Source organism: Trematomus bernacchii, unplaced genomic scaffold (assembly GCF_902827165.1).
Source record: "Trematomus bernacchii unplaced genomic scaffold, fTreBer1.1, whole genome shotgun sequence".
Classification (NCBI taxonomy): Eukaryota; Metazoa; Chordata; class Actinopteri; order Perciformes; family Nototheniidae; genus Trematomus; species Trematomus bernacchii.
Genome location: NW_022987973.1, coordinates 4,872,024 through 4,891,991, shown reverse-complemented (window position 1 = coordinate 4,891,991; position 19,968 = coordinate 4,872,024). Strand labels below are relative to the sequence as shown.

At 39.9% G+C, this 19,968-nt stretch overlaps 1 protein-coding gene across 1 annotated transcript in view; it reads right to left on the bottom strand.

Moving 5' to 3' along the window:
* Positions 1-19,968, bottom strand: part of LOC117471385 (CUB and sushi domain-containing protein 1-like) — a 385,022-nt gene that overhangs the window by 248,656 nt on the left and 116,398 nt on the right. The window contains exon 3 of the mRNA XM_034116353.1: positions 5,288-5,400. Within this exon, the coding sequence (XP_033972244.1) occupies positions 5,288-5,400 (113 nt within the window). The remainder of the gene's footprint in view (positions 1-5,287; positions 5,401-19,968) is intronic.

The following is a 19,968-nucleotide window of genomic DNA, read 5'->3' as shown; positions in this document are numbered from 1 at the left end:
GCCAAATAACCCAAACCGTGATGAAGAGGACAAACTATCAACACAGACAGATATATCTTTGTATTTTTTCCTCCCTCCCTAGACTTCCAAACCGTCTCTCAGCACACCTCTGAGTAGGTTTCTCTGTACACCCCCTACCCTGTATGTCTCTCTCCCTCTCTTAGCTTCAGGGGAAATTAATTGATGATAATCTTGTCTCGCAGAGCTGGTTTGCAAACTTGCCTTTTTATCAGCAAGGCTTCACTTTCCTTCACTTTCCACCACTTATAGCTTCATTTCTTTCTCTCTCTCTCTCTCTCTCTCTCTCTCTCTCTCTCTCTCTCTCTCTCTCTCTCTCTCTCTCTCTCTCTCTCTCTCTCTCTCTCTCTCTCTCTCTCTCTCTCTCTCTCTCTCTCTCTCTCTCTCTCTCTCATCAGTTAGCTATGTGTTTAGAGTGATCTCGCCATGGTTTTCTTCAATAAAGGGAAAGAAATTGAGAAGTTGGCAGACAGACAGGGGAGAGAGGTTGTTAAGGACAGTGAAAAAGACAGGGCCAAATAGATTTTTTGTTAGTATGAATCAGTTCAAATGAGTAGAAGCCGAGAAAATGTGGGGAGAGGAGAAACAGAGAATATATCTGAATATTTGTCTTTCACTGCAAAACAGTTCATTGGCTAAATCAGCTCATATGTTTCAGTTGAGTGATTCCTTTAGTGTTTTTTTAACTATTCCAAAGGGAGATTTATATGCAGCATGAGAGTCATATCGACATCAGGGACAACAGCCAAAATAAAAAGACACAGCCTTTTAAGAAAGTCACAGCAAAGCATTAACAGAAATCTAGGGAGAGGTTTTGGGATATGGTTTTAGGAGCTATAAAAAAAATCAGAGAATGTTTCATCATCAAGGATAACTCGTGATCAAAATAAGTGTAAAAACGCGGGAGGCTTTTAAATGTGTTTTAATAGAGGGTGAACAAAACTATGAATAACAGTCTTCTGTGAAGGTAAATATCAAATTCACAGGCGCTGAGGGAAAGTGTCAGTTTGGCGACTTAGACTACAACATTGGATGACTGAATCCTAATGTCCAACTCCTGGACCTCAGGGCCGAGCCCTCTGGACTTTTGGTCTTATCGGGATGTGTTCGCCGTCATCTTATCAAGTCTGCGAGGGCGTTTGGGCATGAGAGGATAAAAATGTACTATGTGATAATACTTCAGATCTTAAATGGTTATAAATTCAAATTCCTGACCCTGTAACCTATCAAGACCCACGTTTTTTCATGATCAATTCTTCACACAATCCACATAAGCAATGTATTCAAGAAATGTGCAAGGTCTCCTGCTTTACATAGCATAACAGATAAAAAGGTTAAAGGACAAATAAAAGAGCACAAAGGTTGATAGCCAGTAAAACGTTCCTGTTATCGAACAGGAACACTGCTAAAAATATATCACATCAAACATTCAACTCAGGACACTCACTCGTATGTGGCACCGCTGTTTTCCCTGGAAGTTAGTAAAAACTAACTTTTTCCCTTCTAACTCTGCAGACTATAACAAGCATTCAGAAGTGAAGGATTTTACATTTCTTAAAATCACTTCTATTCCCTGTCAGGCTCTGGGCTATAAGCAAACATCTGAGAAGAGTTTTTGTTTCACAAGTCAAAAAGTCATGACTGGTCTGGCGTTAGTGGACTTGGTTGACATGAATGTTTGAGTGCTATCTTTAAAGTGTGGTTGAAGTCTAAGTGAATAAAATCTCTCAGAAATCGTCTGGCAGGTTTATATTAATATTTGATGTGATGTTGAGTTACAAATGCGACTACATTTTTGATAAATGTCATTATATTAGCCAAAGCAAGACTTTCATAATGCTAATGTCATCAAGGTGACAATCTATCATTCGAGAAATCCAATCATTTAAACAATTTAACTAGATAAGCTTTGCCTCAAAGTGTAATTTTGTATCTAGAATGCATGTTGCACACAAAACAGATGCATAGTGTAAGCACCAGTGTTGTAGTCAAGTCACCAATTTACGAGTCCAAGTCACTCTCGAGTCACCACTCTTCGAGTCCGAGTCCAAGTCCGAGTCACCAAGGGAGAGTCGTAGTCGAGTCCGAGTCCAAGTCCGAGTCACCCAAGGAATGTCCGAGTCGAGTCCGAGTCCGAGTCATCATTACCTGTGTTCGAGTCCGAGTCCAAGTCCGAGTCACCCAAGGAGTGTCCGAGTCAAGTCCGAGTCCGAGTCATCATTACCTGTGTTCGAGTCCGAGTCCAAGTCCGAGTCACCTAAGAAGAGTCCAAGTCAAGTCCGAGTCACAAGTCTTCATGTATTAATCTTCATGGATATATGTGTTGAAATGTAGCTGCTCCTCTACATTGCTTTTATCCTGTCATGTTATACTAATCTGTCTATTGAACTGCTGTGAAGCCAGTTTGGCTACAATTCTTGTAATAGGTGCTATACAAATATAAAGCTTATTACTAATATTAATATTATTATTATATATAAACTATGTTTAAAATGAGTTACCTTTTAGAGAAGTGATTATATTTGTATGCCAATATTTTCCTATGGTAAAGTTTTCGTTTTGCACTTTTATTTTGATAGTAATAAGATCGGGACTCTTATTTTGAAGGAACTTTTACCGGTTAAATCGGTTTACTGATAAAGATTTAGCCCCAGAAAGCACATGGCTACTTAGCATGCAAAATGACGTCATTCTGCATGTTAAGTAGCCATATGCTTTCGTGTTATCGGCTGAATCTTTATGTATTGATTAGATGACGTTACTCTGATGATAGTGTTCAAGACAGCCTATATGTCTGAACTCGATGTTTAGAGTAATGTGTTACGAAGCCTTCTCTTCAATATTGTTTCCACATAGAGCATTTTGCGCTGCTCTTTTCCAATGTGGAAGCAGAATGTGTGAAAGCATACAGCACGATGCGGGGTGTGTCTCTAGTGTTACCTTTTATACTGACGGTATCTCGGCACCGAAACCGTAGTTTCGGATACACACCGGTGGTTTCTGACTTGGCTCGTTGTCAGCCGGTAACTAGCTGTCCAGATATTTTTATCTAGACATCTTTAGACTGGAATAGCGGGGCCCAGTACGTGAACTCGCCTCGCAGCCGGTGCACACGCCAGGATAGAGGACATCAGACTCCATAGAAAACTTGCTCGAGTCCGAGTCCGAGTCCAAGTCGGAGCGTCAATGTACAAGTAGAGTCCGAGTCATCATGGGGGGAAAAATTCACGAGTCCGAGTCCGAGTCCAAGTCAGCGTACGCGATAATTCACGAGTCCGAGTCCGAGTCCAAGTCATCGTGCGCGAGAATTCACGAGTCCAAGTCCGAGTCGCGTCAATCAGTGCGGGAGTCCGAGTCGAGTCACGAGTCCCGAAAATCGGCACTCGAGTCCGACTCGAGTCCGAGTCCAGGACTCGAGTACTCCATCTCTGGTAAGCACAATATCACAGTTTGTGTCAGATGCCAGGCAGTGAGACTAGCAACTTATTTTCCTTATTGTTTCCAATGTTCTCTGTTTCATATTTGTCTTGACTTAAAATACTCCAGTAATGCTCACAGGAAATAGGATAAAGTTGACAGCTAAGCAGTTGGCTGGAACTAGCATATACCAGGACTGATGATGTGACTGATGACTGATTTCTTATACACAGAAAAACAAAACATTTAATAAATGTCATGCCTTGTTTTGATGCATGAGTGCCATTTTCATTAGACACACACAAAAGCATTCACAATATAATATATTGTCTAGATACACACACAGACATGAATCAATGTTTGAAGTCTAGGACATTCAATGCAAACAAAGCGAGACAGAAAAAAATACATTAGCAAAAGTTCTGTTCCTCAGTCCCTCTTCTCTCCTCTCTCTCTCTCTCCTCTCTTACTCTCTCTCTTCTCTTCTCTCTCTCTCCTCCTCTCTCTCTCTCTCTCTCTCTCTCTCTCTCTCTCTCTATCTCTCTCTCTCTGTCTCTCTCTCTATCTATCTCACACACACACACACACAACCCGTGACTCCTGAGGCAACAAACACACTTAAGGTTCCCCACGGATATGAAACGGAACAATGGATAGAAACAAATAAAGACAAAGTACTTCTTGGTACATCCTGGAAAAGGTTTAATGGCTGTCAGGATTGTTTCCAACATACACAAACGCACACATGTCACACACTCAAACATAGACACGCACACACGGGAGCAAGAGTGTACATCTGGTCTCGTGAGCCTGTCTTTGATATTTAAAGTTCATGAATCATAGATGAACTGTTATGCAAGCGATTTGGAACACTCTATGTTTGTGTGTGTGTGTGTGTGTGTGTGTGTGTGTGTGTGTGTAGTACAGTGTGTGTGTGTGTGTGTGTGTGTGTGTGTGTGTGTGTGTGTGTGTGTGTGTGTGTGTGTGTGTGTGTGTGTGTGTGTGTGTGTGTGTGTGTGTGTGTGTGTGTGTGTGTGTGTGTGTGTGTGTGTGTGTGTCTTCAAAAGGTCAGGCTGAGGATTTGTGTTACATCCCAACAGACACGCACACATGGAGCAGTCTTGTCTACCACGTTAAACACACGTAAGGGCACAGCAAAACAACAAGCAGCCAGGAAGTAACAGAACATCAACGATATACTGTATATATACAGACCTCGCAATTTAGAAACAGTAATAAAGGACACATTGATATGTGACCACAGAATATGTATATATAGTGCACACGTTACGGTAGTCGCAACTGATGGAGGGAGGACCGAGACAACAGCTCTGGGCTGCGATCCAAGCGCCTCCCACACATCTATCACTATGAAGAGTCTCTCTTATATCAGAAGTAGGTGAAAGGCATAACGTTGTACCCTCAGTCAATAGAAATGTCTGCATGTATTGTAAGTTCGAACTCATTTTGATTAAAAGAAGTGTCGCTGACTTTTCTGCGCTATGACTTCACACACACAGAAAAACTAAAACCTAACTTATTGCTGATTAACACCATCTGAATTATTCGGAGACAAATATTGGTGATTTTAGAAGTAAGGAAATGATGCGACACAACCTGAATAATAAACCACCTAATTCCAAGCAACTGCAACACAAATGTGAAATATTGCGCTCAGCTCCAACCCGATCATCCCTCTCAAGCAACTGCAACCATCCTGCCATAAATACTGTGTCATTAGGAATCACTTCAATCACTTCGGAATCATTTCTCATCACTATCGCCTCAGAAACTGTCGGTGCATCACGACCAGCACTCATACATCAATATGTACCATCACACATTGCCTTACCTTCGTATACAGCTTTGAAGCCCTGTGCACTGACGGCAAAGTCTGTGGTAAACCACAAGGCCAATATAGATCCACTGCTGACTATCGGGGAGGGCAGCATGAATCCTGACAACCTGAAAAACAGAGAGAAATGTGTATGAAACACAGCAAGACAGTTGACAGATGACTTCTGAAAGCAAACAATAAGGCAACATCAAACATGAAACGTGGCAAAACAAACATATATGGCAATACAATACAATTGAGTTGAGTGTTGATGTTGTGGTTAAGACCCACAGCCCTGAAGCCATAAAGATCCCTGCTGGCCTCAGATTAGGTTTCTCCAAGAACTTATCTTATGTGTTTTCCTGACTCCCTGCTACCCCTGAGCTTCCTGCTGTCTTTTTCTTCGAAACAAAAGAGTGACAGAGGTGATTTTCTATTTCTCTAACAAAAGCACTTGATGATGCATCTCTGAGCTACAGCTCACATGGTTCACTATGTATTATAACAAACCATACTGTGAGTGCATTCACTCCGTTATACAGAACAATTACAACTGTAATATAATAGGAAACGTTGTGTTTTCTTTGAAACAGGTGAGCTTTTGATTGAAGAGAGAGTTTATAATATAACCCTTTATTTTATTAAATGATGAACAATGTGGAGGAAAATAGGAATGGTTGAAATAACAGAAAGCTGAAAGAGCTGAATTTCAATGAGATGAATAGTGAAATGAATTGCTTAAATAATGAAACAGAAATAATGTTGATGAAAGCGTTTATAATACAAAGGACAAATGACACATTGCTGGAACTAATATCTGCTATGCATACGGTCGTGACTAGACGTTTGTTAGAAGTTATCCTCAATAACTAAAAATCATAAACAGTGCTTCTCTTTAAAGGATTGAGCCTAAACAGAATTATCCTCAGCATTTGCTGGTCTCAACTTATTCCTCCAAGCAAAAGTTAGGTCTTGAGAAAGCTCTGCATGTTCCAGGTTGGAAAAACTTTGTCCAAGCAATCTACAAAGTATTTGTTCTTTCAAATCTAGGGTTTGATTCCCTTTCTACTGTGCCCCAAATGAACATAATTGCATGGACAACATCATTATTATTTTTGAATAGATGCAATAAAACAACAGCAACCATGTTTGTATGTTGTGTTTGTGAGTGTAGGGCAGCATTTCTAGTAGCCAAAATGAATATGTAGTTCTCTCTGCTTTAAAAAAAAGTCCTCCGGTACACACTGGGTTAGTTTGTGGATGATGGGAAATTGTTAGTACTGTGTGAGGATTACCACCGCCAAGTCTGAGGTCATGGTGGTTTTCTGGATATAGATTTCCCCCTCTGGGTTGGGAGGAAGTTGGTGCCCAAAATAAAAGACTTCCCCAAATCCTAACCCAAAAGCTTTTGGTAAAAGGAATGAGAATATGCTCAGGGCCAAAATACCAATAAAACCTCTGACAAATCTGGTGAGAGTTGCAAGACTACTTCCATACTAATATTTTATTCCACCACTGCTCAAGAAGGGAGAATTAATAAGCTTTATATACACAATCTTACTTGGAGTGTCCATGAAAGATTGTCAACTGAAGTGCAGAGTTAAGTAGCTCTTGATATATGCATATCAGAAGCAACGATTGGACACAAGTTTAGATACAATCAATTATCTTTGGTTCTTACGGAGCCCCTAGAGGGACATGAAGAAAAAGAAAAAAAACTCGGGATAACAGGTAACGAGAAAGTTACCGGTGCGCCAAGTAGGAAGTGGAGCACACAGGAAACAACCATTTCTCCGTAGGTTCTCTATGCATAACAGTATGACAATATGAAAGGTGAGAATAGACACTACAAAGGGAACGAGAGTAGAGGGAAAAATCAAGAGAAAAGGAGGGCAAACATTAAAACAAAACGAAAGTGCTAATGTAATCAAGGCAGTGACAACAATGACTAATTTTGTTTTCATCGTTAGAAGTAGGCTACAAGGTTAACAGAGAGGTGGGCTGGGGAGACAAAAAAAAGGAGAAAATGAAGGTGAAAAAGTGTTAAAAGGGCAAAAAGGTTTTTGAAAAGAGAAGGAAAGATATATGGACAAAAAAGACAGTAAAAGAGGGACAAATGTAACCACAGAGGACAGTGAAACGGAGCATGGTTAAAATGAATAATTAGAAATTCTCTGGCCACAAAGCAAGGACACAGAGGACAGACAAGAACGGGAGAACAGGAAAAACAAAAAAACAGAGAGAGAGAGATGGAGGGAAGAGAGGAGACAGATGAAAGGCAAGGACAGAACGGAGAGGTGGGCCGAGACAAAAAGAAACAAGAAGCAAAAAGGAGGAGAAAGAATTGCCTGTAATAGGTGTAAATACGTGATTGTACCCAGCCACAGCAGTGTCTGGCACCTCACCATTCTTTAATTCATTTGTAACATTACTGCCGTGTTATTTCAAAATTGTAATGTTTTTGAGACAGAGGATCCAGGTCACTGTGAGAAGGCTAATTACATGTTAAACCCTGGATATGACTATGAGGGCACAGCATGCTAATAGCTCTACAATTTCAGTAATTTGAAGAAATACCTGATGAAACTCATAATTTTTACATTTTATTATCCTTCAAAACTGCATGTTTTAGTCTATTTGTCACGGTGTAATGATTACAATGGGTTTGTAAAAACAAAGATTTACCCCTTCAGTTTCACAAAGACTTTACTTTTTTTCTAAACATTTGCTCATTTGGCATAGGGCTTTATTGCACAACATTAGTTTTATTTAGATTGTTTGTGAGGCTTGATTTTTAAGTGTTGGGAAAAGTTGCAAGTTAAATCTTGTTGCTAGAGCATGAATACCTTGCGATACAGCTAGCTAAGTTATTGTTAGCTTCCTGCTCACAGTAAAACAAATACAAGGTTAGGGTTAAGGTGTAAAAAACATGCAATTGCTAAATAAAGCAAACTGTCATGAGCTATGGCAAGAAATGTATGTTTTGCTGCCATTACGTGTTGTTAGTTTACATAGTTTTGTTCTTATTTCACATATATTTAAACCATGTTTATTTATATATAATTATATATATATATAATTCATGATTCAATGGTTTGCATGTTATAGCCATTTATTTCTTTGGCTGTCTGACTTTGTCTACTTTTTCAGATTGAGTGCTGCATTTTCGGTGCAGCTTCTATTTTTCTCAACCACACAGAGAATTGCACGGGCTATAATAAATCACATTGGTGGTCCAGAGGGGACAGCGGTTGCATTCTCACATGAATATTTCACCACTCAACACATAAAATGTGGACAAAGTGAAATGGGTCTAACTAATTATTGGGATCATGCTTTGCTCTGTCATTTTTTAATTTCATGGGCTGATGAACTTTCAAGGGCACTCTTTCTTACAGCCAAGGGTAATGTTGACACTGGACAGAGATTTGGCAAGGTAGCTGGCTCGTAAGTACAGTATGCAGGACTTCTAGTGATGTAAGAGGTACAGACCTGGATGCACTGTCAGTAATATAACTGCAACTGAAAAGAGTTGAGATAAAACTGGGCCTTGTAACAAGCTCTATTATAGATGGATATTTAACCAGTTGATGTCTCCTAAATTAAGTATTGTACAGGAACAAAAAAAGATGTTGGATTGCAATATTCCTGAAATGCACACACACACACACACACACACACACACACACACACACACACACACACACACACACACACACACACACACACACACACACACACACACACACACACACACACACACACACACACACACACACACACACACACACACACACAATGATGTGACTCAGAAACCTGCTTAGGGGTGTTAAGCAGTGTTCAGTGTTAGTCACTCAGGTAATGAGCAGTAATCGTCTAGCTGTCACTCTAATGATGGACTGACATGATTCTTTATCCCCGTCTAGCTGTTTCCATCTTTCTCCGTCTGTCGCTCCTTCCTCTCCCCCTGCTTTTCGCTCGCCCTCCCAATCAGGCCAGGAGACTGATCCTTCGGCTGTCTGACATTTATACAAAATAAGTGAGCCAGGTTTAGACTACGTTACTGTTTATCCAGTTGGTCCACTGTCCAACCAGTCAACCAGCTTCTATAATCAGACAGCCACTCAGTGAACGCAGCCTGCGCGTCTTTACACTCAAATGACCACACACAGCCAGCTTGCCTGTGTGCCTTTCTGTTGCTTCGTCCATCTGTCTGACTGCCCATCTGTATCCGCCTGTTTAACAGTCTATCTCTCGCTCTGCCTGCCAGTCTATCAAACTATGGGCATGTCTGATGTTGACAGGCCCTTATATCGCTAGGATTACTTTTAATATTGAAGGGCGGTACAGTAAAGAACACATGTTATTGGAAAATAGCATCAGTGTCATTCTCATTAACATTTAATGACCACTCTTCCACGGACAAACAGACAGGAAATAAACCTTAACGTTATGTAAACCAGCCGCTCACTCATAATGAACGGGTGTGCTTTGTAATGATAAGAGAGACAAAATAATATGGGGAAAAGTGTGTGTTAGATTTAAAATAATAAAAAGGAAAGCAAGAGATGGAAATATTTCCCTTTGTTGGATCAATGACACGGAAACTGTTGAGAAGATAATTGTGTCATCGAGTTTAACAGTTCAATACAGCTGAGGCCCAGACATGACCACTGAAACAAAGTTGAAATACAGTGTATTAAATAAGAGGCACAGCATGCAGTGCAAAACCTGATGAAGATAACCCATATAAGTCTAATTTATATACATTTTAATATGGTGAATTGCCTTTGTGAAAAGTATAAGTTGCTCTCATGTGTCGTGATACTGTGTGATTTAGCAGTGAGGCATATTAGTCATGGATATCTTAAACATGCTTGAGTTGTGATATGTGGAAGAAAGAAGCCAATGATAGCACAGAGGTGTAAACGTAGAAAATAAAAAGATAGTGGTTTTAGATGAATTAATAAGTTGTAAGTATTTTGATGATGAAGTGGTTGTTTTGGTTAAGAACCTGTTTCTTCTTCAAACAGGGTTTCCAAATCAACTCCTCTATGATTTAAATCACAGGTTGAAAAGACAATGCAAATGTATTATCATTACAGGTATCCACTTCTTACGATGGGATTCACATACAGTATATTGTAAAGCACAGTTGTCATTTGTGTATTATTTCTAGTCAAATATATTGCTGTTGATGTACATTACCACGCTCCATATTTAAAAATGTTAGTAGAAGTTATTTAAATCATTCGACTTGAATGTTTACTTTCGATATAACCACATCAAAGCCTGGTGACCTTTAGCATGTCCTTGCTGTCTTCTGGTAAATGTGGCTTACAAGTGGCCCACCAAGCGGAACATTTTAATAACTCAGCATTTGAAAATTGGTTCAGACAGTTTTCTGCAGCTCACTGTATTTCAGGGAGTCAACTCAAGTGGAAATTATGATGTGTGAGTGTAAAATATGTACAGCATTGATGTTTAGCGCCATCACGCTGACCTTGTCACTTCCCCAGAGAAGCACGGAGGAGGGATTGTGGGATGAGGATACTGATGGCCCTTCTAAAGGTCAACTAAGCGCCTACAGCTAGAGTAAAGGTGAGGGGTTTGAAACACTATATACATTTGAATGTATTTTTAGTTTACCGATGATGCAATTTATCATTGTTCCAATAGATATAATTAATGTGATGTTCTGCCCAGTTTATAACATTTGCACATTTTTAACTCTTGTCCTTAGTACTTAAAGTATCTTTCTGTATCATAAAACATAGAACACTATATGGAAACACAATAAAATACACATCACACAATATGTATACTACAAAACACTAATACTCCTTGAAAATGTAGTACAATTAGCTTATTCTCTGGTTTGCATCAGTATTGTGGAAGTCAACAGTATCGGCAGGTGACAGCATACAGCAGCTTTCAGGTGAGTGACGTGGCAGCAGGCGTGAAGAAAGAGTGTGAGAGAACTGACGCTTAAGTTCACACCATGATTAAAAGGGCACGAAGGATAGATTTTTTAGTGAACTAAGTATGCCATGAGTGTAGAGGCAGATTCGATTTAGCTTTCAGAAGTTACTCAGGCTACGTTTATTTTCAGGTGAACATACTGTAGACCATGAAACAATCTGATAAATTATTTAAAGGGGACCTATCATGCAAAATGCACTTTTGTACGTCTTTTATACATGAATATGTGTCCCCGGTGTTCCAGGGAACTCACCAAGTGTCAGAAAACACAACCCTCTCTATTTTCCTCCATACCCAAATCTCTAAAAAAGGGGCTGCAACGGATCTGATAAAAACTGATCCAGATTTGAACACTGTCCTGACGTCAGGACGGTGGCGCTACGGCTATTGGGCCAACTCCACCAATCAGGAGGAGACAACCACGGCATTGCCGTTCGAAAGCGCTGGAGACGCTGTAGTACATATGCCAGGCCTCTAGATCAGGGGTAACCAACAGGTCGATCGCGATCGACTGGTCGATCTTCAAAGCCTTCACTGTCGATCCCTAGCATTTAAAAATAAAAATAATAATATTTTCCAAAATAAAAATATTTTCCAAAAAAAAAAATGTTCCAAAAAAAAAAAAAAATGTTCATGCTCTGGTTGGTTGGTTGTTTAAACAAACTTTTTAGACCTAGCTCTGGTTTGTTGATTTGAATCACGCACAGGTCATTTTACAAACTGCAATTGGTTATTAGATATGTTGAAGTCTATGAATTGCTGCATGCAATTGTGGGTGGGGTTAAAACAAATCGTATTTTAACGGTCATCTTGAGGAGTAACTTAAACTGTACCAAGTTCTGCTAATCTTTAACCAACATCGATATGGCTGAGGGTCCGGCGAAAAAGAAATCAAAAACGTATTATTTCCACCCGGAATGGGAGCATGAATTTCTTTTCACATCAGCGAAAGAGAAGACGATATGCCTCATATGCCAACAGGCGGTAGCCTTGGCGAAACGGGGCAACCTGGAGCGCCATCATGCGAGCACCCATGGTAAATTCAAAGACTCATATCCACTCAACAGCGCATTAAGAACCAAAAGAATTGATGAACTGAAAAGAGGACTAAAAGCACAGCAGTCGCTTTTCATCGCGCCTACAGCAAAGAGCAATGCAGCTACAGAAACGTCCCTCCGGATTAGCCATATTTTGGCTCAGCACAAAAAACCATTTACGGATGGTGAGATGATTAAAGAAGCAATGAGCGCCACAGCTGACGTCTTGTTTGCAGATTTCAAAAACAAAGAGGACATAAAAGCAAGGATAAAAAGTGTACCACTTGGTGCACCTACTGTAGCCAGAAGAGTCGAGTCATTGTCCGAAGATGTATCCCAGCAAGTATTAAAAGACTTGTCTCTCTCGGAATACTTTTCAGTTCAATTTGACGAGTCTACCGATGCCACAGACACAGCCCAGCTAGGTGTGTTTGTCCGAATGGTTTTCACGGATTTTACTGTCAAGGAGGCCTTTCTTGCCCTTATCCCATTGAAAGAACGAACCAGGGGTGAGGATGTGTACAAGGCATTCAAGGACTATGTTCGTGAGTACAAGATTCCCATTCATAAAATAGTGTCCTTCACAACCGATGGGGCACCAGCGATGCTCGGTGTTCGTTCAGGATTTGTTGCGCTGTGCAGAAAAGACCCAGACTTTCCACCATTTGTAAACTATCACTGTGTGATACATCAACAGGCATTGGCAGCTAAAGCAATTGACATGTCACATGTAATGAATGTTGTTGTTAAGATTGTCAACTCAATTCGCGCAAAAGCACTCCAGCACCGGCTATTTAAGTCTTTATTGGACGAGCTCGACTCTGTGTATGGAGATTTGATCCTTCACGCAGATGTAAGGTGGCTCAGTCGGGGCAAGGTGCTCCAGCGTTTTCTGGATTTGCTGCCAGAGATCATCAGTTTTCTGAAGTCGAGGAACGAGGAGTATGAGCAGCTGTCCGACGATACTTGGTTATTGGACTTGGGGTTCCTTACCGATCTGACTGCAAAAATCAATGACCTTAACCGAGAATTGCAAGGGAAAGACCGAGAGCTTGGTCACATGATTAGCGCAGTGGAGGCATTCAAAGTGAAGCTCAGTTTGTGGACCACTCAGTTAAGACATGCGAGGCTGACACACTTCCCAAATCTTGAAAAGGTGTCACAAAACTTCACAGACAAATCTGTTTTCCATCCTGAACAATTCTGCGCCCATTTGAACAAACTGACATCAGAATTTGGTGCTCGATTTGTGGAGCTACAAGACATGGGGCAAGTAGTTGGTTTTGTATCAAACCCTTTCCTCAGCGTTGACATTGAACAGCTGTCAGCTAAAATGCAGGAGGTGTTTACATTACCTATGGGTGTTGACATGGAGATCATTGAAATGCAAAGCGACATTGAATTGAAGGCCAGAGCAAGAGATCAGGACTTTTGGTCACTCGTGAGTAGAGAGAGGTATCCACTGATTGTGTCATGTGCGCTTAAACTGAAGGCCTACTTTGGCTCCACATACTTATGTGAAACGGCCTTTTCACAAATGAAAATAATTAAATCCAAGTATAGAACTCGTATGACTGACGCACATCTTACTGACTGTCTCCGGCTGGCTATCACTAACTATCAGCCAGATTTCAAAAGGCTTACGGATAATGTGCAGTCACAGCAGTCTCATTAAAGGCAGGCTGATAGAGCAACTTGAGCATTGAAAATATATTGTGCATTGAACAGAGAAACTTAATATGGATTACATTGAACTGTAGGCTAATATCTGTACATGTGAATATTACTAATTGAACTGAGAAACAAAATATAGTGCATTGAACAGATACTGTAAATATGAATAGTTTGTATTGAACAGATATGCCTACCGTAAATATGAATACTGTACATTGCACAGATAACTGTGCATAACTGTGTCTTTCTTTGTGTGCATCTTTACACGTACATTGAGCCTGTTGTAACATAAATTGATTGCAAAAATAAATATGACGATGAATCGTCTTACTCCTAAGTGGGTTTTTTGGAAGATATCGGATTGGTAGATCTCGGTTTACATTTTGGAATAAAAAGTGATCTTGGGCTTGAAAAGGTTGGTTACCACTGCTCTAGATGGTGCTGTTGCTCACAGAATCAACCCTTGCAAAAACAGAGCTAACATTTTTCAAATTGAGCGAAATGAGGCATGGCTAAAATGCATGATCTGTTTGGTATTTTGAAAAAAAAAAAGTATAAATATGCCTTATATAGGTATGGCCCTACACTATATTATTCAAATATAGCATGATAGGTCCACTTTAAGAACAAATATATCAAGTGTAATTTAGTAAATCAAAAAATCTTACCTTTATTTATTAGATCATTATTACTTTACACTATAACAACAGTCCTCTTACTCATGTTTTATAAAACCTGAGCACAAATTGTAAAAATCAAACCTGAAAAAAGCACTGAAAGGCCTGCAGAGTGTTTATGATGGTGGCATGTTGTGTTTATGGTAAGTATGGCACATCTCTGTACTAATGAGATATTGAACTATTGATCCCCCTTTTCTTCTCTTTGAAGGTCCCATGTCATGGCCATTTCTACTGATCATAATTCCATTGTTGAGGTATACTAAAATAAATTGATATTGTGCAATGTTCCAAACTCACATTGGTTTCTCATGCAGCATCTCTGTATAGTATGTGTATTCACTCTCTGTCCTTAACGGCTTGTTGGAGCTCCTGCCCCCCCCCACCCCTCCCTGTGAGCCCAGTGGCCGTCTGCGAGACAGCGAGACACAGCGAAACCTAGCCCGAAACACACACACACCCGCAGCCTGGCTGGGAGTTTGTGTGTGCCCAGGCTGAGTTCCGCGGTGTCTCGCTGTCTCGCCGACCCCACACCAGTGAGCCAGCTCACAGTGTCCCGCTCCTCGCAGCAGTGAGCCTCGCAACGTCCCGCCGAGTGTGTGTGTGTGTGAGGAAGTCCGCGGATTGGTCCATTTGGACCAATCTGCGGATCCAATCCACTATACCCGAAATGCGTCACTATACCCAAGAAGTAAACAAATGGAAAAAGAGAAATCCCCAACGAGGCGCTCTGGGCAGCATAGACAGGTCTTTTCTGTGTTAGAGTTTTACTCGCTACAGGGTGTACTTTGAGGGTTTGTGACTCTGCAGACCGTTTACATGCAGAAAAAGCTACATAACACACAAGGGGACGGGTAATAACCAGAAAAGCATGACATGGGACCTTTAAGGATTTATGTTGATATTGACTGGTACTGACTGAATATATTTCAAACACTTTTTTCCTCAGGTCTCATCCACTGTTTGCTAGCGATGGCTGTGACAACCTGTATCAATCACACCTTAACGAGGCGAAAGGAGAAGTGATGCACGAGCCTGGGGACTTTAACACCTTGCAGGTACTGTAGAAAGGAAGGCTGTGAACAGGCAGTTGTTGGTGGAAATCCTGACCTTTGAAGTAAAGAAGATACTTATTCAATTACCTTTTTTAAGTGCTTGACCCAAACAATTGACCTCCAGCTGTTCAGGTGAAGCTGGAACAAAAGACAGCTGTGATGGGAAAATCTTAAGTGTAAAATATGAAGGCTTAATGAATCAGAGAAAGAACGGACCCAATTTTGTAAGTATAACTTTCAATTGACTCACCATAACTAAGGCAAGGGGCTCATATGAAATGATATTTATCACATAGTTCTTGTTTGTTTTTCTAAAAGAGTGAACAGTCTAACTTTACTTTGACCGAAAAACTCGCAATTTCCCCGGAAAATTATACAAACATATGGCAAAATAACAAATGTTTTCTAGGTATTCCATTAATGTGCCTTACTATGACTGCTCAAACTTGTGTTTAAACCTAACATACAGACCAAGGTTAAATCTATGAGCATTGACGCAATAAAAACCAATACAAAGACCATTCAGCCAGTTTTTTGTTGGATAGAAGCAGTTTATATCTTTGATTCCTCATACATCTACTGGCTCTGTCGTTTAGAAATTTGTCACAAACAAACCTGAGACAAGACCAACGTAAACTCATAAAACAAATCTTACTCTTTACCGTCTTGCAGAGCATTTTACTTCTTCTTGCCAACCCTAAACACACCTCACAGTTGTACAGTAGATGTATGCCCCTGGTGAAACCATTTGTTTCAACCTGTCATTCTGGGAGAGTTATCCATTTGTTTTCAGTCTGTCTGGAGGAACACTAGTCTATAAGTGACACAACGGCTCGTGAATGGAAAGAAGAGAAGCGCTTGTTGTGGAGAAGACCTACACTGAGAGAGAGGGAAAGATTAGGCAGTGACTAGAGGATGGAAGACATTTTGTAAAGAGGTAAAAACACAGATTTTTGTTGGAGTATTTAAAGTGTTGTAAGCTAAAGTAGGACATGTGTTTTAACTTATAGGCTTAGCTGGCAGTGATTCCAGCATTAAGTGAAATGTAGGGGAATATAGTGGTACGAATATGTAGACAGTGGTGTAACAAATATCTGGGATAGATATTTCTGAAAATGTGTGAAATCAGATAGGAATATAGAAAATACCCAGAGCTTATTTTCCTTATGTGATGCTGAAATGAAAAAAATTGCAATGGCCTGAGGCAACATGGGCATTTTTTCACTTTTAAGTTTCTGTCTGTGTTTAAACGTAATAAATACTAGTGCAGGCATTTTAATTCCTTGCATATTCAACTTTAAACCCCACTGGATTATTTATTTCTGAATACTTATGGCCTAAACTAAACACAAGTAAGTTGAGCGTTTTGGAAATATGAGGTTTAATTTCAACAACAATAATGTAAAATAATAATGTTGGTAATGACTTGTTTTCAAACCACTCATTATTCTTACACTTAAAAGAGATGTTAAGATGCATTCATGGATATTTAATGATCAGGCTTGATTGTAGACCCCGGGCTATGGAACTAGTTGGCAGTATACCCAAGGCTAGTTTCTATAGCATTGAGCACATTTTTGTAAAGACTACTTTAAAAGGCTTTTAAATATTATTGAGATGTTTAATTGTGTTGTATTTTATTCGAGAGAAGAATAAAAAGAAGAGGAAGAAATAAAGAAGTTGAAGTAGATATTTTAGAGGAGATATATTTTCATACATTTAGCAAATATCCTGTAGAGACACAGGGAGACAGACATATCTTATTCTGAAGAGGAATAACAGTTATTTGCCTCTGGGAGTGTATGTTCTACGTATTGAGATACATAAACTCAAACACACATACACACACACACACACAGACACATAAACAGGTTTAAAACACAGAAAGTGAGGTACACCCGGGATCACAAAGATCTACTGCTGCACTGTTGTGAGGTGTTGAGTGTCTGGCTCAAGGGCACTTTGGCAGTGGATGGCCTTTGATTTGAGCGATAAGAGGGTAAGAACCCTGTTGATTCTCCTCCAGAGACACCCTGCTGTGCAATCCCCTTATACTTTGCCCAGGAGTCTCGCCCGCCCCCTCACTGTCTGTCAGGCTGTCTGTCTATCAGAGCGTGAGGGGCTATACAGGCATGTGTGTTTGCAAGTGTGTACAGGTGTGAACACAACTAAAACCATTATTTGTGCACACATACATTGCAACATGTGTGCTATTGTTTCACATTAAATCACAAAATCAAAAGAGTAACTTCACTCTTTTTAAACGCATTTAGCTAAAGAAGTTATAGATTGATAATCAAAAGCACGTTTTCTAGAACTTTCTTCACAACGATTCCTAAGGGAAGCTTGAAACAAGAACAAATAAAATGGAGGATCATTGAGAGGACATTGAGCTTTTTTTTGATGTGGTTTTTGGTCTGCGCAAATAATAAAATTAGGGCACTTCAATTAACCTGCATCATTATATTCCCATTTATCATAAGCCTTCAATGGTATTCAGAGGAACACAACATCAAGGTCAAAAGTAAATGAGGATATAGTATATCAAACTATTTGCTTCAAAATCATGAAGGTTTGAAAACTAGCATTTTGTTTGGTGTGTGTTTATAGACACTGCATTGAAGGTATATTTATGAAGACTGGAGCCGATTAGAAGCACTTTCTTTGCTTTGAACTTTCGTGTCAGAAAGTTTAAGAGATGAAAACTTCATTATTTTCAGTAGCTTTCAGTGATTTGCAGTAGCCTAATTATCAAAGGAAATCATTATGTTAGTCTCTTTCTTAAGGACACAGAGTCGCAGTTTGGATAGTTGCATTCCCGTTGAATTAAATAAATGCTGCTTCAATATCATTTTTCCCCATGACTTGCAAATTGCACCCATTATTACAATTATATTGCAAAAAAACCTGCATTAAAAATGTAAATTGCCTTGCAATTTTTGAGAGAAGTCAACATCATTTTACGTCACAATAGGTACAAAAAAGCTCCACAAAACCCCAGAGGGACCAATTTGTCTGAGCTGTGGTAAGGAACAGGAGCAGGCAGGATATTGTGAGTGGGCAGCTGGCAGCGAGCCACATCTTACGGGGTCGTAGACCAGTGTTTTTCTCACTGTGATTCCTGCCCTAACATGGGTCACTGGTTGCTTCAAGTGGGCCCTCACAAGATGGTGTTTTATTGAGTGGGGATCTCAGCTTGAAAGAGTGCAGTCTTGAAATGGGGTCCTATAGGTGATAAAAGCACTGATTTGATCCTAGATAGCGGGATAAGGGAGTACATTTAGTCATTGGACCAAAAACAGCTGCTAAAGTTTGTAGTAAGTAATTGTCTTCTATAAAGTGTTGCTTTATCAGAACAGGAAACATTATACTATCTGGAAGTTGGTTTTGTTATGTACCTGCAACATCTACATACTCACGTTCATAGTAAACTTTCTCACACTTAAAAACTGTGGAATATAATAATCATCAACTAATCATTATATTGAGGCCTTAAAGTACATTTGGAAACAGAGGTTTCACTGCACTTTAGAAAAGCCCATTCTGCCTAGCAGCAGCCTGAGCAAGGGCTTGTGGGTATCCAGACAGCTGGCTGCGAGCCAAGACTCTGGTCCTCCAGACTAAAGAACGCTCTGTCTCTCACACACTAACACAAACAACCTCGGTTTGTTTTCAAGTCTATAGAGGCGTAATGCACGTTATTCACTTACCACCTCTTGAACCTTATATTCTGAAGTGTCATAGACAACTAGATTACATAACATGTATCTGGGAGTCAGCACTGTGTAGTTTCCATATAATAGCACACCACCGTGCAAAACGAGAAGGTATGTTCTCCTTTCAGAGATGTTTAAAAAATAAGCCTTTCAGTACAAATCTTTGTTCAAAACATTGATTATTTTATTTGTGGACCTTGGGATTTCAATTGTACCACAAGGTAATTGCAATGTCCTTGTCCTGTCCTCCCTGACTCTCCTTAATTTCTGTCAGATCAATATTGTATGCTATCAAAAAAAGGCAAAGAAATTGTTTTAAAAAAAGCAAACAAAATTATCTTCGTCTCTCTAACAAAAACTCAGACTCTCTCAAACTCACATAGTGTACACAAATCACTGGTGCACATGGCAATGGTAGAACACTAAAATGAAAACTGGCCCAAAGCCTGACCTTGGCTCTTTTCCATCAGTAATGTGGGACACTTGGAACAAAAACAAAAAAAGCCAAAAGTTGTGAATGTGCGTTATGGATGTGTGCCAGAAACACGGGCTCTT